At 42.3% G+C, this 21404-nt stretch overlaps 1 protein-coding gene across 1 annotated transcript in view; it reads left to right on the top strand.

The window, feature by feature from the left end:
- RIMS1 (regulating synaptic membrane exocytosis 1) overlaps positions 1-11489 on the top strand; it is a 349852-nt gene extending 338363 nt beyond the window's left edge. The window contains exons 23-27 of the mRNA XM_086625267.1: positions 3019-3160; positions 7097-7209; positions 9583-9684; positions 10776-10915; positions 11271-11489. Of these exons, the coding sequence (XP_086481393.1) occupies positions 3019-3160; positions 7097-7209; positions 9583-9684; positions 10776-10915; positions 11271-11489 (716 nt within the window). The remainder of the gene's footprint in view (positions 1-3018; positions 3161-7096; positions 7210-9582; positions 9685-10775; positions 10916-11270) is intronic.
- Positions 11490-21404: the final 9915 nt, after the last annotated feature.

The following is a 21404-nucleotide window of genomic DNA, read 5'->3' as shown; positions in this document are numbered from 1 at the left end:
CTTGCAGAAATAGGTTTTGCTGAGAAGTTTACAGGAGTATATCAAAAAGATAAACTGTTCTCATTACTTGTTGTGCTATAAATGGATGAAAAAAATATGATATGCATAACTGACCAAGGTTAAAACTTCCAAAACCTGTGCAACGTGTGTTTTGGCTCTTAGTCATGGGCAAAAGCAATTCCCTTTATGCCATAAAACTCTTTATGTATTTTACCATTCTGTCTTGGGTTACTTTTATATTATACTTCTGATTGTACTGCAGAATATTAAGACTGAGGTTATAAAATGAAGTATGCAGGTGGTCTCCAGTTTTCCCAAGAAACACTGTGGATATTAGCAGCAGTTACAAGAGGAGGCAAAATAATTTTTTTTAATCTTCAACCTGAAAAAAATTGTTGACAAGAAAAAAAAAGAAGTGGAATCCAGCACAATAAGACAGAGAGCAGTGACTTGAAAAGTATTCGAAAAAAGACAATTTGATATTTGCAGCACAGTGAGAAAAGGTTGTGGACTTGCTTATGGCCATGCATGAGGATTTCTACTTCGTGATCTGTGAATTTAAAATCTGTGGAGCAAAGAATTATGTTCAAGCAGCAACACTGATGTTATCCGTGGTAATATAAAATTACTCCTTCAAAGCAAAACCCTTGCTATTTTCAATATCTGCTGTGGCTCAAAGCTAAAATATGCATTTCTGTAATTTAGTCAATGGATATTTTTTACAGGTAGTATTTCTGTGAATATGTTCTTCATTATGCTTTCCTAACAGCCTGACTCTAATCCCCGAGTTTCAGCACCCAGCATGTTGTCTAGGTGGTCTAGAGCAGCATCTCTTTCTCTCGTTTATGCCAAAGTCATGATGATCTTGTAGCTACCTTTAGCGTCTCATCACTAACGTCTCCTGGGCCATGAATTCTCACAGGTAGCCCTGTCCAGCTGCCCACATTTCAGGCTCTACCATATTGTGTCCTTCCAGTCATACTGTCTGATCTGGTTTGCTCTGGGACAGAAGCGGGGAGTCAAGCACATAATCTCACCCGCTTTGTGGGAACAGATGGAAACTGAGGCCCTTTCAGACAGGTCCCAGCGAGAGGAAGTGGCACGAAACAACATAGGTGGCAAACGCGTAGCTACTGAACATGTGCGGATCCTGGTGTGGTGTGGGGCTCTGCGTGTGGGTTATACTTCCTGGGCTGCCTTTTAATTCATTTTTGATGCTCAGCTTACCTTTCAGCATTGATATGCTGACATGCTACGTATTTTTAAAGATAAAGCACAGGTCCGAAAGGTAGCATTTGATTTTCTACATACAGTCACTGAAATTCCACTAAATACCTTCCACAGCCATCTTCACTGTCTTAAGGGTGGAGCCTGGTCTGCCTGGTGTACCTTGTCTACCCAACTCTACCTCACCTTTAGCAGCACTGAATAATGTGGGTTTTTTCAGCTGACCAGGGACCAGGAATTTGGATGAGTTGCAGTGATCCACAGCAAAACCTTGGAGCTGTTGGCCTCAGAAAGGTGTAAACGATCTGTGGAAGTAGCTGGTTTCTTCCACTCAGAGGCATTTGTTTCTCTGCTCCTGGGTGGCCACGGATAAACAACCCCCAGTCCAGAAGACTCAAAAGGAAAAGAACAGCCCCTTTTGCTACGATGCTGGCTCTTCTTAGGCCAATATATGAATTATTTCTTTTTTGCTTTGATCATGTTGTCTGTCTCTCTGCTAACTCCAAAGAGGTTACTGTGATAACTCAGGGGGAGGGAGAGCTGCTCTCTCCTGTGCGATTTCTCCCTGCCCTCCACCACCTCTGCAGATGCAGAAAGCAAGAGCCAGCTGTTCTCCACAACATGCTTAATCACCCTGAGCAATGGACTGCCACAGCCATAACTTTTATGCAAAGAGAAATCAAGACCTGTCAGCTTCAAACATCAATGATATCCATGTGAAACAGGAAAGTGAAAATTTTTTCAGAGCAATTCAGTCTCCACAGCAAGTGGAGGTGGAAGAAACATTTATTTTTTCAAATGCTCCCCTGGGCAGACTGTGAAAAGGAAGCAGAGACTTTGCAGACAGTGAATGAGGAGGCACTGAAATGAAGGGGCAAATGCAGGAGAATGTTTTTTGCATGCACTTACGTGAAACTTTTTGTCAAATCTACTACTTCCTAAGAGAAAGTACTGTTACTCATTGAATGATAGGCTGAACTAAATGAAAATGAACACGACACTGCTGCATTTGAGGTCAACACCCAGTATGGCATCACATAGAGACTTTGCTGGAAGCATTTCAGTTAAAGGTCTTTGAGAACAAGTATCATCATTTAGAAGCATAATTTCTGCCATACGACAGCATAATTCGTCGTAGATCAGCAGTTGCACCTTGAGCTCAGAACCACCTCTGTGAAGGACTGGAAGCTCTCCTTGCTCAAGGGTAACAGGAAACTTTCCAGATGGAACTCAAATTGCATTTTAAAGAACGTGTGATGGAAGCTTTTCCAAATGGATCAAGTCTTTAAACAATTTCACAAGATCTATGTTACTCTCCAGTGTTCATTTGCAAGCCTAGACTCTGTGAAGTCCATCATCTTCCACATGAATTCTCCAAAGAGTTAATTCTGCTTACAAAGTGCTGAGATCAGAAGTTATCTAAAGCTCATTGTTTACTTTGAAGAATTTCTATAGTGAAAAGTAAGGTTTTGCTGGGTGAAAACACATTATAATATTTTTGATACCAAGTATTTTAGTACTTAACATTTTTCTGTTGAATGTATGAAGGATTTTTTCCCCTCCTTTTTTCCTATGAGAGTTGTAACTTCTTTTCTAGTCACCCTACCTAACTAACAGGGTGGCTAGAGACACCTTACTGAGTATATGGTATATTCTTCGATCAGAATAGTCTTTTTGTATTATTAAATTGTAATGCTCAAGTCGAGATGACTGTTGTTGGGGAGAAACTGCAAGGAAAGGCTTTGCTCCAAGTTGTCATTCTAACTATTGCTTCTTTTTCTCTGCTTTCAGAGGCTGGCAACAAGAAGCTAAAGAGCACGATACAGAGAAGCACAGAGACAGGAATGGCAGCAGAGATGAGAAGTCGTATGGTTCGACAGCCAAGTCGGGAATCCACTGATGGCAGCATAAATAGTTACAGCTCCGAGGGCAAGTAAGTGGCATGAAACGTATCAGTAATGTAGGAGAAGTTTCTTGTCTTTGCAAGAAAACTTGAGGTGTGAAGAGAGGTCCCAACTCTGGCTGAAGGGGATACCTCAGTGTACAGATTCTTCCTCTTGAAACATTTGCAAAACTGAACTATTTTAGGCACATAACACAAATTTCTCGGAAAACAAAGTTAAGAGAGGACTTCACATTTTCCCTGTCATCCAGTGAGGCATTTTGTTCATCAAAAGACGACTATATTCCAACCATGTTATTCAAAACAAGACATAGGGGTGCTTTTTCTTTGAGTTATGTTTGGATTAACTCAAGAGTTAAACTTCAGATGTTGTGTGTAAATCCCTGTGATATGAAACTCTGTTCAGTAATACTGTATACAAAGAAAGTTTAGTTTGGTGTTGGTCCAAGTGTCTCATTAGAATTGTAAACCCAGAGTCCAGCTGCCCCATCAGCTGAGATCAGGCAGACAACTGTGGGGAATGGGGCAGCTGTTTTCATTCACTGCTGAGTGACTTGCTGTGTAGGAAAGGAGAACAAAGGCAGATCTGACACAAAAGTGTGCATGAATACTCAGTGGGAATTGACCGTGTGTGCCAAGGCACAGTGGTCATTGGGGAATTCTTAGAAGATGCCTTCTTACAAAAGGGGAAACCTGGGCTAGGCAAATCCACCCTATAGACCTGGAAAAAATAAGAGATTGGGATGACTTTGGCTTCATCTTTATATATGCTTACTGTGTTACCACATTGCTACTTCACCTTGAATAAACAAAGAGCCAGGGGCAGCCATGATGGTGGCAAGGAGCTGTGTAAAGGTGCAGTTTCTCCATCATCAGATGGTCTCACCACCCTTACTTCTTTACAGTGAGAGTGGTGAGACACTGGAACAGGTGCCAGAAGTTGTGGGTGCCCCATCATTAGAAGTGTTGAGGGTCAGGTTGGATGGGGCTTTGAGCAACCTGGTCTAGTGGAAGGTATACCTGCCCATGGCAGGGGGGTTGGAACTAGATGATCTTTAAGGTCCCTTCCAACCCAAACCATTCTGTGATTCTACGATAATGGTTTGATAGAGTTACCAGCTCTTCTGGTTGATTCCTGATCCTCAGTATATACCTCAGATTCATTTCCTGACTCCAAACCCATTTTGCACTTGACCTTAGCCTTAAGCACTGTCCCTGATCTCCACATCCCTATTCCAGTCCCTGGCAAGAGTGAAGAAACAGCGAGGCCAGTGAAGTGAGAACACCGCCAGCATCTAACAGTGACTCTGAAGGGAAGCCCAAGAAAATGGGTCAAAGGAGGCAGATAACAAAACTCAGGTGAAACAGTTAAGTGTATCTTGTCGCAGTGAAGGAAGACAAATACTCCTTAAACAGGACACAAGGCCATAGGAAAAAGGGATGACAGAGGGCTCTGTTCAGTGTGGTGCTGTACTTTGTGGCTAGAAAACTTCTCCAAATTCTTCTGCTTTTCTATGATTTTGTGGTTTAGCTATAGATCAAATGTATAGATGCTCTGCAAACTTGCTTGAGTTTCATAGAATAGTGTTAGTTTACAGCAGCTCTGAGTTTAGATCACAATGAATGAAGAATGTTAAATGCAGAGATTCTTGTAAGAAAGATGACCAATAAAGCAATTTTCTACTGTTTGGTTGCTTCCCCCACGTGCATCACCGGCTTATTTGTAGAACATGAGTTGGACACAACTGCAAGGTGGAGGGGGGGCTATACAACTGCATCACATTATTAGGGTATATGCACTGTCCCAGATGATCCTAAAAGCCTCTCCTGCTCTCCCTCCTTCTTCTGGGCATTTTTCAAACATTAGAAATGTGATCTTTAACTTGAGATGTTATTTCTAGTGTGAGTGTGAATCAGTTTTTGATAGCACCTTGTATTCCGACTTCCCCGGCACTTGAACAATGAAGCTGTTTGTTAGTTTTTTCCTGTCTCCTGTGAGATTCCCATCAAAATCAGTGAGAGCTCGACTTTGGTTGCTTGAGTAGTATTTTGCCTGCAGTTTGCTCTTGACATTAATGTAGACGAGTAATGATGACAATTAGGAAACGCTTATGTTAAGCTTGCACAGACTACTTTACCTTCCTCGCATGTGTGTACATTACCATACTGACTTTCCTTCCAGGATCACATAGTTTATGGACAGTATCCTGCCTCGTCCCTCATTTCATAAGACCAATCAGATGCATAACTCAGCTAATAATGTGTATTCCTACAGTAGGTACCCCAGGTACCTCGTTATGTTCCTTCTGCTTTACCCGTAATTGTAGTTTAATGAATTAGAATGAATGCACATTAAGGTGAATGTGTACTTCACGACCATCATTATTATGTGTAGAGTTAGAGGTGTCTGAAAACTGAGAAGGCTCTCGAGTGTCAACATTTTCAATGTTGTTAGTTATTCCATAGCAAAATGTAGCACATTTTGGGGAAAAAGGCCAGGGAAATGAGCAAGAAACTTTTCATAGCAGTGGCAAGAGTGAATGGGTAGTGCCACTGGGGAGAGAAGCCGATCGTGTGTCTTGTTGGGAAGGGTAAGCTTGAAGCTGCATCTTGAGGTTCGATGAATGTTGTAACTGGTGGGCTGATGGTTGAACTAGGGATCTCGAGGTTCTTTTCCTCCTACATCTAAAGAAACCACCTTAAAAAAAAAAAAGATTTCTTGAAATTAAACTTCTGTGAAAAGCTCACCATTTGGTAAATCAGAGGTTTCTAATGAAAAGCACTGTGCTGATGTTTTCTGGCCAGATTTAGTTACAGGCGATCTATGTGTTTATATATAGGCATAGTAAGAGCAGTTAGTCTTGAAGAGAGGATTGGGCTTTTTCTATCCAACTAAATGAGGTTTGCAGAGTTTTCGGTGTGAATTGAATGACTGGAGCACATAAGCCTGATCTGTGGAAATCAAAGCTTTTCACACTCGATGTTTTTATTAGGAAGTTTTGTTATTGTTTTCTCTAGTCTAATAGGGAATTTCTTTTGAGGGACAAGCAGACAGAGATTGGTGGATGGCCTGCCAGTTAAGATGCTACCTAGACTTGGTTCAAAGTCTGTTCTTCTATTCCTCATAATTGTTTGGAGACTGCATATCTATTAAAAAGAAAGTGGAGATTCTGGAATACTAGAGAGCAGCTTGGAAAAGCACATATCATAGAATCATAGAAATTTGGGTTGGAAGGCACCTTTAAAGCTCATCTAGGCCAAGCCCTCCCCTGCAATGAGCAGGGACATCTTCAACTAGATCAGGTTGCTCAGAGCCCCATCCAACCTGGCCTTGAATGTTTCCATATGTTCTGCGCGAATGTATTACAGTTCAGTTTGTGTCCTGAAAGAGGGGTAGGTGCCCACTGTAGATCTAGGTGTGGCTACCAGAATATTTTGGCTAGGGAGTGGCATTAGGTTTGGCTGTAATCAACACTAGTACTACCTGCCAGTTTACTGCTTCATTAAACAGCTGCAGCAATCAGATTAATTTAGTGTATGCATGTTTTCCCTGTTTGTTCTGACTAAGGCGGATGGGGTTTGAATGTATGTATAGATATAAAACAGTATTACATGGTAAATCAAGCACTGAAGAATAAAGAATGACAGGCTATTAAATTTCATGAGGCTTTTTATGTTTTCTCATGCAAGGTCACTCATAGTTTATTCACCTATCAGGCTCTTCACTTCTTCTGGAGAGTTCCTTAGCAAGAACTGTTTTACAGGCTACTTTAGGCCCATGTGCAGAATTTCACTCCACTTCTTTGGGGTCCATGGGAGACAGATCGTTCTTGATGCTGCAGAACAATTTGTGGTTGCACATCCTGAGCTGCTTACCTTGTATCAGTAGTACTTTTGAGGCAAATACTGTAGGACAATAGAAATTAATCCCGGTCTTATGCTTAACCAGCTTTTATTTTGCTTCAGCTTAATATTTCCTGGAGTACGGCTGGGCGCTGACAGTCAGTTTAGTGATTTCCTCGATGGACTTGGACCTGCACAGTTAGTAGGACGACAAACGCTAGCAACCCCTGCCATGGGTAAGAAGAATATGTTCTCTTCTGTTAAGTGAATAATAAGCCTATTAACTAACGCACACACTGCCAGACTACAGCACCAAAAAGACTTTTACAAGGTGGCTTCCTTCACTGTGAACCTGGAGGTCCTATGCACAGTCACTGGTATTCCTAGTGTGCTAGCATCCAAAATGGGGTGAGAAACAGTATTTGCTCCATTCGAGGTGTCAGCTAATCTCATTTGCAATTGGAAGATAGGGGTTGCACTTACTTCCAACTCAAAATTATTGTGGTGTCTCCAACTGTAGCTCACTGCAAAATCTCAGCTGTTCAGTTTATATTTACTTGCCACAGATTATATTGGATGTGACAGACAGTTTCTGGCCAAACGCTGTGTTTGTCCAGGCTTGGTACTTCCAACCCCAGAATGTGAAACCTCTGCCCACATTTGCAATGCCCAATAGTCAGTTGCTGATAAATCCAGTGTTTGTCATGAAAGAGACAAAATCCTTTTCTACAGCAGCTGCCTGGTGCTATCTGTGACCTTCTCTGTGTTCCAGACCAGTCTGTATTTCTCTACAGTAGCATCAGCTGCATCTTGTTTATAAATAGAGTGTGAGTGTGTGCAGCAGTGCAGTACTGTGTAAGTGTCTTTGGAAAGGTTTGATTTTATTTTTTTTGCTTATATGTAAGCAATTCTTAGATGCTAAGTGAGGAGTCCTTGATCCTGCTTGATACTTCTCCTGCTGGAAATTATAAACAGCCAGTGCTTCAGTACAGCTGTCTTGGGAGAATCAGCTTCAGGAAGGGCTACTGAGCCACTTCTGAAAAGGAGAGAGAAAGAAAAATTGCAAAAGAGAATGAGGATGTTTCAAACTTTCTTGAGGATGTTTTGAGTACCCCCCGAAGGCGAGGGTTGCTGCGTGAATCTAAATGACTGCTACTAATGCATTAATAAGCACCAAACTCGTTAAATTCATGTTTTTATTATTATTTTGAAAGAGAAGATATTTGTGAGATTATTTGCCCAATAAAAATCTAAGTGGCTCTATCAGTATGAATATAAGGGTCTAGGTTTCTTCTGTCTCTTATTTTATTCTTCCTTTCTGACTGAATATTTTTCTGCAGATTACTTGAGTAATACCTTTATTTTCACTGCTTAGAACTGCTTTATTTACTAAAGGCGCAAGTTTGGGCCCCCAAAAAAAGCACTCAATCATGCTTTCAAACAATTTTCAGAAGACCACCTACGCGGTATCCTTTCGCTAGTGATGATTTGAAAATGTTTGTATTATCGCTCCCCCTTCTGGTTCCCTGTCGCATGTTTTGTTTTGGGTATGCAATATGGAGATGCACTCTTATTTTTAGTGCAACATAGAGCTCTGCTTATTCAAGCAAAGTTTGACTGATAAAAAAACCTTTCCTGGTGCTCTGTCATACCTCGAGTACCAAGGTATAAACACTGTTTTAATATACTGTTAGGCAAGTACGTGAAAATCTCATGCCCAGTCAATTTCAAAATGCTGTCTTTCTAAATCCAGACCTGAAATTCTATAGTTCAGGAGTATCTATTTGTGAGTGTGGTTTTTTATACAATCAGAGTTTACATGTCAAATGTAAACATACATACTCATGTGTCTCATGGATGCACATATAGTTCATGTACTTGCACAGGCGTCATGTAGCTGCCCATGTCATACTCTGCATTTTTTATTCTAAGTGGCCTGTTAGATTTCTACTCAGGCGATTCCATGATATATGAACCCATAGAGATATAACGCTTTGAGCAGCGGCCCATTGTTGACTTCCTTTGCATTTTATCGATCTAGATCAGAACAGTGCTTGGTCTTGGACTAAGCAGCTTCCTTTTTCTGCAGAAAATGTCATTTGTCAGAACTCAGGCAGGGAAACAAGTTTGACTATTTAGTAGCAAAAGCAGCGTCTTATTTTAACATGCTGCGTCATTTTATTCACACCAAAAGTGGGTCGGGAACATTGAGAAAAACAGGAAAAATGTCACCCCTGTACTTGTTGGAGAAAGTTCTGAGTTTGAGTTTTAGGCTGCCTGAGTGTGGGACCATTGCCAGTGACAGGCACGCTGGGGTAGCAGGCCTAGGTACGAAGTCTCTAGATAATTCACCCGTGCAAAATTAAAGGTGTGGTGTTGCCGCAAATTTGCCTGCCTCCATGGATCAGAAATACATATTTGCCTGCCTCCATGGATCAGAATGTATATCTTTTAGTCCTGGTTTAAGGATGGAGAAATTAAAAGGATCAGAAAGAGAGGTGACAAGCACACTAATGCAGCAGACTAGTCTTCTGTTTCTCGCTCTTATACACTATCTCCCGGTCTTTACTGCTTCTCTAAAATGTCGCCTCCTTACTTCTCCCTCTCAGGTGACATCCAGATTGGAATGGTGGATAAAAAGGGCCAGTTAGAAGTAGAAGTCATTAGAGCCCGTGGCCTCACACAAAAACCTGGCTCCAAATCTACCCCAGGTAAGGAAAAAAAATAGACAATATATGAATAGAAAACAAGAATATGAAATATGTTGATGAACCGGGGATTGGATATTTTTTGAGCTCCTCATTAGCTGTTGCTACATTTGCATTTGCTAGGTTTGTTTTTCAACAAGGAATGCTTGCGTGGATATATCCTTGCTACCAATGTCCACTTCTTACCACCTTACATCTACTTTGCGTGCCACCTTTCAAGGAATGATTTTCAGCAACTCAACATCCATTCTGGAAGGAACATTTGCAGAAATATTTCTGCGTATCTTAGGGAAGTCATGTATCTCAGAGGGGCTTTGTCAATGCAGATGAAGTCGTTTGTGTTTGTTCCACATCAAAACAAGAGATAGAAAACAAATGAAAGTGCTTTGAACAAACAGCTTAGCGGACTCAAACACCAGAATCTTCTGTACACAACAGTGCTTCAAGAAGACAGCGGGTTATGTTAGTGCCAGTGTCAATAATTTGTATAATGAATGAGATTTAATGTGATATCATTTTATAAGGACATTTTTTGAAGTTCTAGGTATTTATAGAAATCTGTATTTGAGATTTATAATCACTACCACAACCACCGCTTACCGTAACAACAGTTATTTTAGATAACATTTTTCCAAAACGGTACTTTACAACCTCCTTAGGAGCTGAAGATGAAAGAGAAATTAATGTCTGTTATCAGAGTGACTTAGTTTTAAATATTGCTTTCAATGAAACATCTAAGTATTTTCTTTTGAAATATTTCTGACCCCCAAACATACATGGAGACTCCAGAGTAGCTATCAGTGACAGTTAATTCTTGGCAAAAGAAAGTGTTTTTAAAATGAGAGACATGAAATGTAATTGTTGTTAGCAACATCTTAGATCATTGCATTCAATGTTTATAAAAATGAAATTGATTTCTTATGGGCTGTGTCATTTATTTTATGAATATAATTGTATTCAGATTATACAGTGAAGATAACGCATTTCATTTTCTTTCCGCTCAGCTTCCTTTTAAGGCATTTATCCTCCAGCTGAGATGTGCAATGTAGAAGTTTTTAAGTCCAAACATAAAATTCATGATGTTCTGTTTGCAGCTCCGTATGTCAAAGTGTATTTATTGGAAAATGGAGCGTGTATAGCCAAGAAGAAGACAAGAATTGCACGGAAGACCCTTGATCCTTTGTACCAACAGACACTGGTTTTTGATGAAAGTCCACAGGGTAAAGTCCTTCAGGTCAGTTGCTTCTTAATCCCATTTTAGGCTATCATTTGGAGAGGCACTTGCATGTTTACTTAAGTTTAAGCAATATGCGTAAACCCATTCCCAACTCACTAAGCATTTCATTTTATAAATACCGGCAAACACATCCTTGTGGCTTGTGGTTTCAGACCTGCAAAATGTCTGGCTGTATGAGGCATTTCTCTTTTGTTGCCTCTCGCTCCTGTCCTGCCGTTAGATTTTCTCACAAGAGGGAGCAGTCATTCATCCTTAAGAGTAACATTTTCCGTATGCTACACGTAACAGCAGGAGTGAATTTGTAAGTGTGGGTTTGGGGACAATGCTGAACCTGTATTTTATGTTCTTGCAGGTAATAGTTTGGGGAGACTACGGCCGAATGGACCACAAATGCTTCATGGGAGTTGCCCAGATCCTTCTGGAGGAACTGGATCTGTCCAGTGTGGTAATAGGCTGGTATAAATTATTTCCACCTTCATCACTAGTGGATCCAACCTTGACTCCCCTGACACGCAGGGCTTCCCAGTCGTCTCTGGAAAGTTCAACCGGGCCTCCCTGCATTAGGTCGTAGTAGCAGGTGCTGTCTAATAAAAACGTCACCCAGGATAACAATTGGAACCAGATATTCACATGATCAAAAAACACTGTTGGAGAGAGACAATCAATTCTGTTTTGCTTGTAGTAGCTATCCAAAAATAAGTCTGAGTTGTTTGTCGAGAGGTGGCTTAAACTGACAGAACAAAGGTATATCACATACGGCCAATCGATTAGCAGCTATCACCGATGCTTATAGTGATGAAAAAGAAAAAAAAATGGAGAGAGGAATCTTTAAATTCGACCTAAGTCAAAGAATGAGCCAAACTGGAAGCTCTCGCTCTGTTAACAGTGTTGCATTTTTCACATTTTGACAGAGCCCTCAAGCAGTGTTACCTTCCTGGTGTTCAGCAGTTTTTCTGTACTTGTCACTTCCACTAGTTTTTTGCCATGTGATTCTGCTAGTTTTGTAGAAGTCCTCACAACGCTAACAGAGACCCTTCTTTTCTTTTCCTAAACCAAACAAAAAAGGGCTGAAGCATATCTCTGTAAGCATCCTTGAAGTGTTCAACAGCCACAGTTAATGATTCCAGCGAGTTCAAATGGTTTCTCAGTTCTGGTACTTCCAAGTCTCTCACGTGGGAACCCAGAACAAATGACCAATCGAAGTTATATTCTTAAAAATGAATACTCATCACAGTGCCACTTTTTCTTTGTAAAAAGCAGATATGTTTGCATTATATATAATAACTTTTATGTTTATGATGTTTTGCATGGAAGAGTTTTGAAGAATTCTGCAACTACTGCTGGGGACTGGTATAAAGCGGCTTTAGTCCTAATTTTGACATTGAATATGTTACTGGTAATGCAGTTTTCCTCCCAGAAATGGAGAGGAAATATTTACGTTTCTGTGTATAAATGTATATTTGACTTCCCAAAATGTTGACCAGGAATGGATTGAGCATATGACACTTTCAGCTGTACCCAGGCTTCTCTGATGTGTGTCGCTTCAGACGCACCTGTCTGCCCTGGATAGAGCATGGTATGAGTTGTTCAGCGTTTCACTGGAAATTCCAGTTGAAATATTCTGCACTTACAAATGTTTTTATCAAATTTTAGTTTACATTTCTTTGAGATTGATGCAAGCACAAGGCTTGATTTTTTAACGCAAGATATCTTACTTTTTGGAGAAAAAAAAAAGTCAACTTTCGATTTGCTTTTTATTCATTTGAGTTCTTCTTGGCCTTGAAATCCCTTGTGATATTCTGTAAATGTGCGAACAACTGCAGATTCCTGCAGGTGCATTGATATGTTTCCCCTCCTTTTACAGGCCATTCGATTTTGTGATCACACAACTAGAGCAGCATGACTTGGAACTGTTCAAAGCTGCATGCACGTTTTGTAAAAAGAGACGACAAAGGTTATTTAATAATGTATGTTAGTTCCACATAGGCCAGCTTGTATGTTGCATGTACTTGTACAGTTTGCTCGTAATTACTATACTGAAGTAACCAAGAAATCTAAGCCATCCATTTTTCTTATAGACATTTTGCAGGTTTTAGCCAGGCTAGGTCTGTGAGTCTGGTGCTAAATGTCTATAGATGGACTTTATTTTTTACCCTATGGAAAACGTGATGTAGTACGGACCAAATTCCTTCTAATAACTATTTTGGTGTAGATTCCTACTGTGGGGCTGTAACACATGTAGAAACTGTGTACACACTAGGTTTTAATTCATAGACATACTGCCTGCACCAAGTGAACTATTTATTATTACTCAACACGTGGGAATTACTCTGCCCATCTTTCCATAGGGCGCAGATTGGTTACTGCTCGACCTGCTGAGCAGGAAGAACTCAAGCATTGGTGCACTACTACTAGATCCTGTTCTGTCTTAGTGGCCAAGAACCAACTAGTTATAATTCGATAGTATCTTTCTATTTTGACCACTTGTCTTAACACTCCCCTGTGCTTTTAAATGAACTTCCAACTCATGTTATGTAAACATGTTTAATAAAATTTCCTTTTCATGTCCAGTGTAGTAGTTGTGCTCTCTGTATGTTCTGAGGTTCACCTGTGATTCTGCTCGGTGCAGGACTGTGTGAAATGTGTTAAGGAACAGTAAAATGATAAGTAATTTCTATGGTTCTTTTGATCGCTGTAATAGTGTATGTTGAAATCTGGGGCCAAAAACTGAGGCCTGGTGAAATTCGTGTTTGGTTGGCTTCCTTTTCACCAAGAAAGGGGCCAAATTGTGCTCTCATTCACTGAAGCAGGCAAATTGCAGTCGAAAAACAAATTTAGCCAAATGACAGTCTGGTGAAATCAAGTCAGCTTATTGGAGTTGAGTGATGCTGTGTCTGCTTGCACTAGGTCAGCGAGACGGTGCGTGGTAGAGCCAGACACCAGCTCTCCGTTTGGTGTGTGCCGAGCCTTGAAGACATGAGAACAACTCCTGATCTTTTGCGCTTTTTAAACCCAGAAATACGTCCTTGTGTTGTAATGCCCTTATGGACAATGCTTTACAGAAATTTACTTGAGAGCAGAATTTGGCGCTAAATTTTATTAGAGAAGCAAAGGTTGTGTACTTTGTTTGGTTTCTAGTTTTCCATGTCCCACAGATACCTGATCACAATTTAAAAATAACATAAAGACAATATTGCCTCACTTTGAACACTTTTGTTTATTACTTTATTTATCTGAATACATGGTTAAGCTACTGAAAAAAATGAATAATTAAACATGGTAAATCTCTGAACAAAAGGCATGTTACATTTCTGCTTCTGTGTGGTGGGAGTGATCTGTTTAAATAGAGAATTTGTCATACTGTTGCAAAAAGTCCTCAATTCCATACATCTCATGGCTTTGAACATTGTGTCCAATACTAGGATATCTTTTCCTTTCTGATCCTGAGCAATAAATTAAGTTTAGCGTTTCTGATCCCCCGCTAGAGCACAGAATATGTGGCAGGGAAAGAACACACTGAACTGTTTCGTTGATGGTATTTCTGATGAACAGGGTTCGCGTATGCAAAGACTTCAGGAGCAAAGTGTGCTGGGACAGGTAAGTGGTGTGCTGGTCTCCTTTCCCAGGGACTCTTGCCTTTTAAAAACTCATTGCCGGGTGTTGGGATTATAATACACAGATACATCAGCTTTAGTTCCCTCCTGGTTTTCCCTTGAGAATGCAGTATTGCCTTATATGTCATACACAGGGGAATAGCCTAAACTCATAATCCCTGTCGTATAATCAGTTATTTTCTTGGTGATGAATACATGTTCTAAATTTTGTATTGACATGCAAATTTAGTGTCCCTCTTGATGGGCAAAGAAAAAGCTTTTGGCCTTGGCCTTTGTGTTAGAGAGACACCAGAACTGCTGAGTAGGTAGGACAAACCAGAATGTCATGATCTCATTCCTTCGTAATTCCCAGAGAAATAATACATGCGCTTTTGTTGCCTGTATTCCCTAAGAAATGACAGTCCCAAAAGTCGAGTTCAGCCCAGGTATGACATGCTATACATACAAGAAAAGTTCAGAGTGCATCTCCAGTGGCTCTTCTGTGTACTCCAAGATTTTACTTATAGCCTAAGACTCATCCTCTATCAAGTCAGCTGTTCGCTGCTCCCATGTAGTTGCTACTCTACTGTCCACAGCCCAGTTAACTCTAGAAAAAAGGATTATGGGACTCATACTCTTCTTTTGCCTTAAGAGAAGTCATGGCAGACAGCCATGTGGCTCTTCATTTAAAGCACAAATTCTCACCCCATCTTGCCCCACTATAATTCTGCAAACGTAGAAGAAAGCAGTCTGCAAGAAAGCAGATTGTTGTTGAAGGATGTGGTTTCTCAACTCAGCTAATGAATTTTCTGGCCATCTTGAGTGATTAAGAACTCTGCTAACATCTATCAAGTGTAACGAGTCTCAATTAGTACCTCACTCCCAGGCTGCCCACTTCTCTCCAGGAGAAAAAGAAAATGCACAGGTCATGTACGTATTTTGTCAGTGTCTGCATGTATGACCATGTATGCTGGAAGTTAAATACCATTGTTATGAAAGAGATGGTTTGTGGCAGGCATGTCACATAGATCAAATCTTCTTCCGAGTTTTGTGATCTAAATTCATCCTAGCTGAGGTGCCAGAGATAGGAGGGGAAGCCATAGATAGGAGGAAAGGCATCCTGGAGAGATGAGTTGGAGGTTTCAGCTGCTGGCTGCTAGAAGTGAATCACCTAAGGGTTTCACAGAGTCCCACAGGTGGCCTCTGGAAAAAAATTACCTTCAGAAAGTGATGAGCAGCAATTCATTATTATCATGCTCCTTGGACAACTCAGAATTATTCATCCTGATCGCCTTCAATATGTCTACAATTTCAGAGCCCTGCTGAAATGCAGTTACAAATCAGGAGTGGCCCACTTGGTAAAGCACAGGGTTTGTAGTGAAAGGCTGTGTGAAATCACCATCTGCGTGGATTTTCACTATGTCTGCAACAATTTATTTAGGTGAGGATTTAGAGTCTTTTTTCATGTTTCCTTCTTATTTATATCAGTGGGATGTAGGCCTCTGGGTGACTTTGAGAATGTAGATATCAGTCGTTGCACCTGGATTTTGTGATGGATAAAATGGGTGCAAGTGTAATTCCCCATTTCAAAGACATTGCATAGATACGGAAAGAGCAGAACATAAATGTGGAAAAAGCAGTTGTGAGCTCCTCGGAGGCTAAAATGACATGCTAAGATCCAATCTTCTTGTCCTGGCTCCCAAAGTCTTTTTTACACTGTCAAGTATCAGGAAGCAATATCTTCTGTACTAAACCTTGTCACTACATCTCAGCTGCAGCCAAATGAAAGTTCCTGAGCCACACGCCTAAGCAGCACACTGCTGTTTATACCAACCACTGTACAAAGCGTCTTTCATGGAGAAGATGTCTTGTGTTCCAGTCTCCTGCTCTTCAGGAAGTACAGCAGCGCTACCACCTCTGCATTTTTAGTACCACTGCTTCGTCTTTAGTCCCTGTTGTCTGACCTGAATTGCTTAGGCTGTTCCACGACAGCAGGTCTCCACAGAAGAAGGCTGCCCAACCATTCTGTGATTCTATGTACATGCTCAAGCACTAATTATAGAAGACAGAATAATCTAATTTAGAACAAGCTCATACAAGGATCAGTAAGGCAGTCCTAGATATTTTAAGAAATTTTGTCATGCAATTTAACCCCCCAAAATTAAGATTTGAAAATCCAGCAAATGCTGTAAAACAGAACTTCAATTAAATGTTACTACTAAGGAAAAAAAAAAATCAGTTTTGATAACTGTATTTACATGCTGCAGAAACAGTGTCCACACACAGTGCAAACATGGCAGTATTACACTAGCACCTAAGAACAAAAAAGATCAATCATTATTTTCAGTCGTGCAGTGAGATGGCCAGGAAGGAAATGTTTTCTGAATATTTAGTTACTAAGCGAAGTCTGTTAGAAGCCAGAAGCAGCATTATCCTTGAGCTGCTGTTTGTTAAAGCTGCAGCAAAAGGAACCAAGAGAGAGCCCAAGAACATCACCCTCCAGTTTTAGAAAGTGCTGTGTTAATTCCAGTAGCAGGATCTGAGGCTGTGTGAGCAACTCTTGAGTGCTCAGGAATGAACAGGCAACCCAAAAGAAAATAATGACAATTTCAACAAAAAGGCAGTGCTTTAAAACCATGTGTACAACTGTCTTATGATCGTGAAGGCCTGAGAGTGCAGCTGTCCCTGGACCAGAGAGAGAACAAGAGTCTGGATTTAGAACGAGTCCCCAGGTGTCTCTCTCATACTACAAGGTCAGAAGGACGGGATGTCTGTTAGCAGCCAACACTACAGAGCTTCTGAGCAAGAGTCAGCTTTTCCTAAGAAAGCAGTTCATACGTGCAGCTTGCCCACATTTTTCTCTTCGGAGATGGCCTGACAAGCACATTGTGACCTTAACTTTCAGGGGACTTAAAGGATGTATTTAATTCTAAGCTCAAAAAGCTGTGTTGTGGAAGAGGGATCTTGCATCAGCCCTCATAAAGTGTTGGCTAGGACGGTAAAGAAGTCCGGTGCTCTATGATGGGTAAACCAGTAAGTCAGAAACAGGTCTCCAAGGAGGGCAGGGCAAGAGCTTGGGGAGCACTGAGGGGGAGGAAGGAAGGGAAGGAAATGGTACCTCTGTTCCTCTGGGGTGACAAAAGAGGGAGATCCAGGAGAAAACTTAAGGCATAACTGCTCGGCTCCTGTATTTTTTGACTGAAAGCTCCAAAAAGAAGAGTGGCCAACTCCTTAAAGCCTCACAGGTGGCAGTGGATTTCTTCCTGAAGCATTGAAAGATTTGGCCCAACTTCATTATTCTAGTGCTGGAAATGGACTGACTGATGGCAGCTGGGCTTGTCAAAAAGATAAGATGATATACTGTTTTTCTTTCTGGCAGGTGACTAGAAGTTAACCAGGAAAGGAAAAGTAAAGTAAAGTAAACTCAAAATCTTTGAGTTGCTCTGTACCTAGTCTCAAAAGGCACACAATGGATGTAATTGCTGGGAATAGGGAGTATCAACAAGCTTCTCACAGGCAGCTTGAGTGGCTTGTTGACTCTTTTGCTTCTTTTTACCTGGTAGGAAAAACGCTGTAAGATTTGGAAGATAGCTATAGTACAGTACCTTCTGTCCTAGGAAATGTAAGAAATGCTGATTCCCTCCTCTCACGCTTCCCCTGGTCATTGCTCCTGCAAAATGTGAAGTAGAGTTTAGTGTAGTTTGGTGCCTAGATTCAGCTCTCGGTTGCTCTGCTCCAGTGCTGCTGGCAGCTCACTTATTTCCAAGCCTGTTGGTGGAAAAGACCAGCGCTCCTAAACCATTAATGTTAAACAAAAAAAAAACCCACAACACAAAAAAAAACACACTTGGGCCTTTTTTATCCATCACGTGCATTAAAAGATAGAGGAAAGAAACCCATCATGTTTTCTTTTGTTGAAGAGCTTGAAACAGAACTAAATCACAGCCACACCGGAAGTCACTGCTGTGCTGTGTAATCCTTCAGCTCTCCTATACCTGCGGCCTTCTTTGTTAGATTTCTGTTATGCCATTCAAATATTTCCTAAAACAAATCCCAAAATGTAAAGGAGGAGGAGATACATTGCCATGGCAGTGAGCCACTCTCCAGGGCTTATTCACCTTCTCCCTTTGTTCTTTAGACCAGTGTCTCCCCCCCAGCACTAATCTTAGCCTTGTTCTCCCATCGCTTGTTTGCCTGATACCAGCTCAGAGCTGTATCTGTTGTCTCCAGGGAATACCTGTTGGACTTGATAACATTTGCTCTTCTTCAGCGAGAGAGGGTGAATGGAGGAAGGCAGAGAAAGGTTTTGAATATTTCGCCTCTCTGAGGCTGCGTTTTGATCTGTACATGGCTGGTTTAAGAACACTATTTTACCCCTCTGTACTCGCATATCTCATACACGCTGTGCGTTTTCCCCAAACTCTGGATTTGCTTCGTCTGTGCTGAAGAATGTGGGAATTTCGCCACCAATTTCAGCGAGACCAAAATCCAAGGCGCTTTTGTGACAACAGGTGACCAATACGCACGGCGTGACGAGGCTCTTTTGCTGACTGCAACCCCCAAACAACACGGGAGGCCAGCCAGCAATTCCACCTGCGCAGAGCACACAACCTCATCCTCTCTGTAAGGAGGCAGCGATCCGATCCATGCAGGAGCACGGAGACAGCCGGCCACGGCACATCCAGCCTGGTCGCCACAACCATGACAAGAGGATATTGCCTGGACAGTAGATGAGCCTCATTTTTTTTTTTTATTTTTGTAATTTATATGCTCTAACAAATCAGACCAAAAGCTGGGATGTTCCGGAAAGCTGCCCACCTCAGAACAGCAGTCCCGAAGCGCAGCTCTGGCCTGTGCCACCAGTTGAGGTGGCCCTGGGGGTTGCCTGGCCCGGTGTGGCGGGGCTGGGGTGGCTGAGGGGCATCCAGATGGAAAACCTGCCGCTGTGGGCGATCGCTAGTCAGTCAGCCCTTGCAAATGATGTTATTTATTTACATCAATAAACCTACTTCGGGAAATGTACTCAGAGGAAAGCGCCCCGCTGCTTTCACGCTGCTTGCAGACAGCGGAAAAGGACAAAAAGCCTTCAGATATGTTACGCAGGTGAGCGAGTCACCCCGGGGAAGGGCGGGAGGCCGCCGCCGCCGCCGCCTCCTGGGCTGCCGGTACCTCACGGGGCTGTCGGTACCTCACGGGGCCGCCGGTGCCACACGGGGCCGCCGGTGCCACCCACACGGGGCCGCCGGTCCCTCACGGCCGGCCGGCGCCCAGCCAGCCGCCCGCCGCTCCCCCTGCGGCCACGGGATGGCGCCTCAGCACCGCGGGCCGCGGGCAGCTCTGCGGGCCGCTGGCGGGGGCGGCCGCTCGCCCCTCAGCACTTTCCCGCCTCTCAGCGGCTTCCCGCCCGGCCGGCCGAGCTCCCGAGCTAGTCGCGGCTCTCGGGTTAAGTCTCAATTTTAGTCCCGCCCGGCCGGCCCTTCACACCGCCGCCAGGTTATCCCGCCGCTCCCCCGTGCGCCCGGCCTGTGAGGCCGGCAGGGAGCGGGAGTGGAGCTGCTGCTGCCTGCCTTGGAGCCGGGGGTCGCAAAGGTCTCCTCTGTAATGTGGAAAAACAGGCGTCTGCTTTACTAGGCACTTTTATATGAGGGGGTGGGGGAAAAAAAAAAAAAAAAAAAAGGGCTGTAGTGTTTTTTTCCAAGTGTTGGATGTACAGCTGCAGATGTAGTGAAACCGAGTGTGTGATCACCGGCTGTGCTTGTCTACTTGTTTCACATAAGAGCTCTCAAAAAACAGTCAAAACTCAGGAGTTTTGAAGGAGAATTCATAAAGCATAAAAAGAAATAATGCTTACATTTAACAGCCTACTCTTTTCTCTGATTCAGTAGTGATTATGCACTCACTCAAATCAATGCAGTTCCACTGAGGAGTGTTAAAAAAGCACATTTGTCCCCATTCCTGCGTTATTTGCAGTGGCTGCTCTGACAGATTAATCTCAGCTACTGTATGGTTAAGCGACGAGCCTCATTTTTTTTTCTGAGCATTATTTTTTATTGTTAGACTGTGCTGTACCCTCACTACACCTTTGTTACTTTCATATTAAGCTGCAAGTCAGATACATCAAGAGAATTTCTTGCAACCAGTGAATGCTTGTGATGGAGGACTATTAAACTTTGATGGTAACCTGTTTAAGGAGGAAAAAGAAGGTATTACTGTTGACAGCTGTCCCAGTTTTAGCTGGGACAGAGTTTTTTTTTTTTTTTTTTTTTTTAACAGCCAGAAGAGCTCCCTGTTTTGGTTTCACTCAGAGGCTCACTCTGAGAAGAATGTTGATAGCAAGCTGATGTTTGTGGTTGGAAGTGAAACTCCAAGGACTTTTCAGTGTGCGGAGTACAGAAACACGGCAGGATAAGGGGGGAGCATAGCTGGGACAAGGGGGACACGATTCCCCTTGTCATTTGTGTGGAACTTAAGACTGAGGGCCAAACTGGCCAATTAGTATTCCATATCATGCAGCGTCATGCCCAGTATAAAAGCGAGGGTCAGCCGGGAAGAGGGGCTTTTGCGCTTTTGCTCTTTTTGCACTTTTGCTCTTTTGCGCTTGCTGCGCTGCTGCTCTGCTGTTTTTTTTTTCTTTCTCTCTCTCTCTCTTTCTCTCCCTCTCTGCCCCTCTCTATTTCGGGGCCTCGCGTTCGTCCGGGATTTGCAGTTTTCGGGACGAGACGGGCTTCGCATACGAGGGGTGGTGAGCACCTACATTGTATTAAATCATCTGTATTAAATCACTCTTATCTCAACCCACGGGTTTCACGTTTATCCTTTAATTCTCTCCCTCATTCCTGGGGGTGGGGGAGGGGGAGTGACCGGCTGTGTGTGGGGCGGTTCAACATAACCCA

Source organism: Tauraco erythrolophus, chromosome 2 (genome assembly GCF_009769465.1).
Source record: "Tauraco erythrolophus isolate bTauEry1 chromosome 2, bTauEry1.pri, whole genome shotgun sequence".
NCBI lineage: Eukaryota > Metazoa > Chordata > Aves > Musophagiformes > Musophagidae > Tauraco > Tauraco erythrolophus.
The sequence above is the reverse complement of the archived record's forward strand: the minus strand, read 5'-3'. Positions and strand labels throughout refer to the sequence as shown.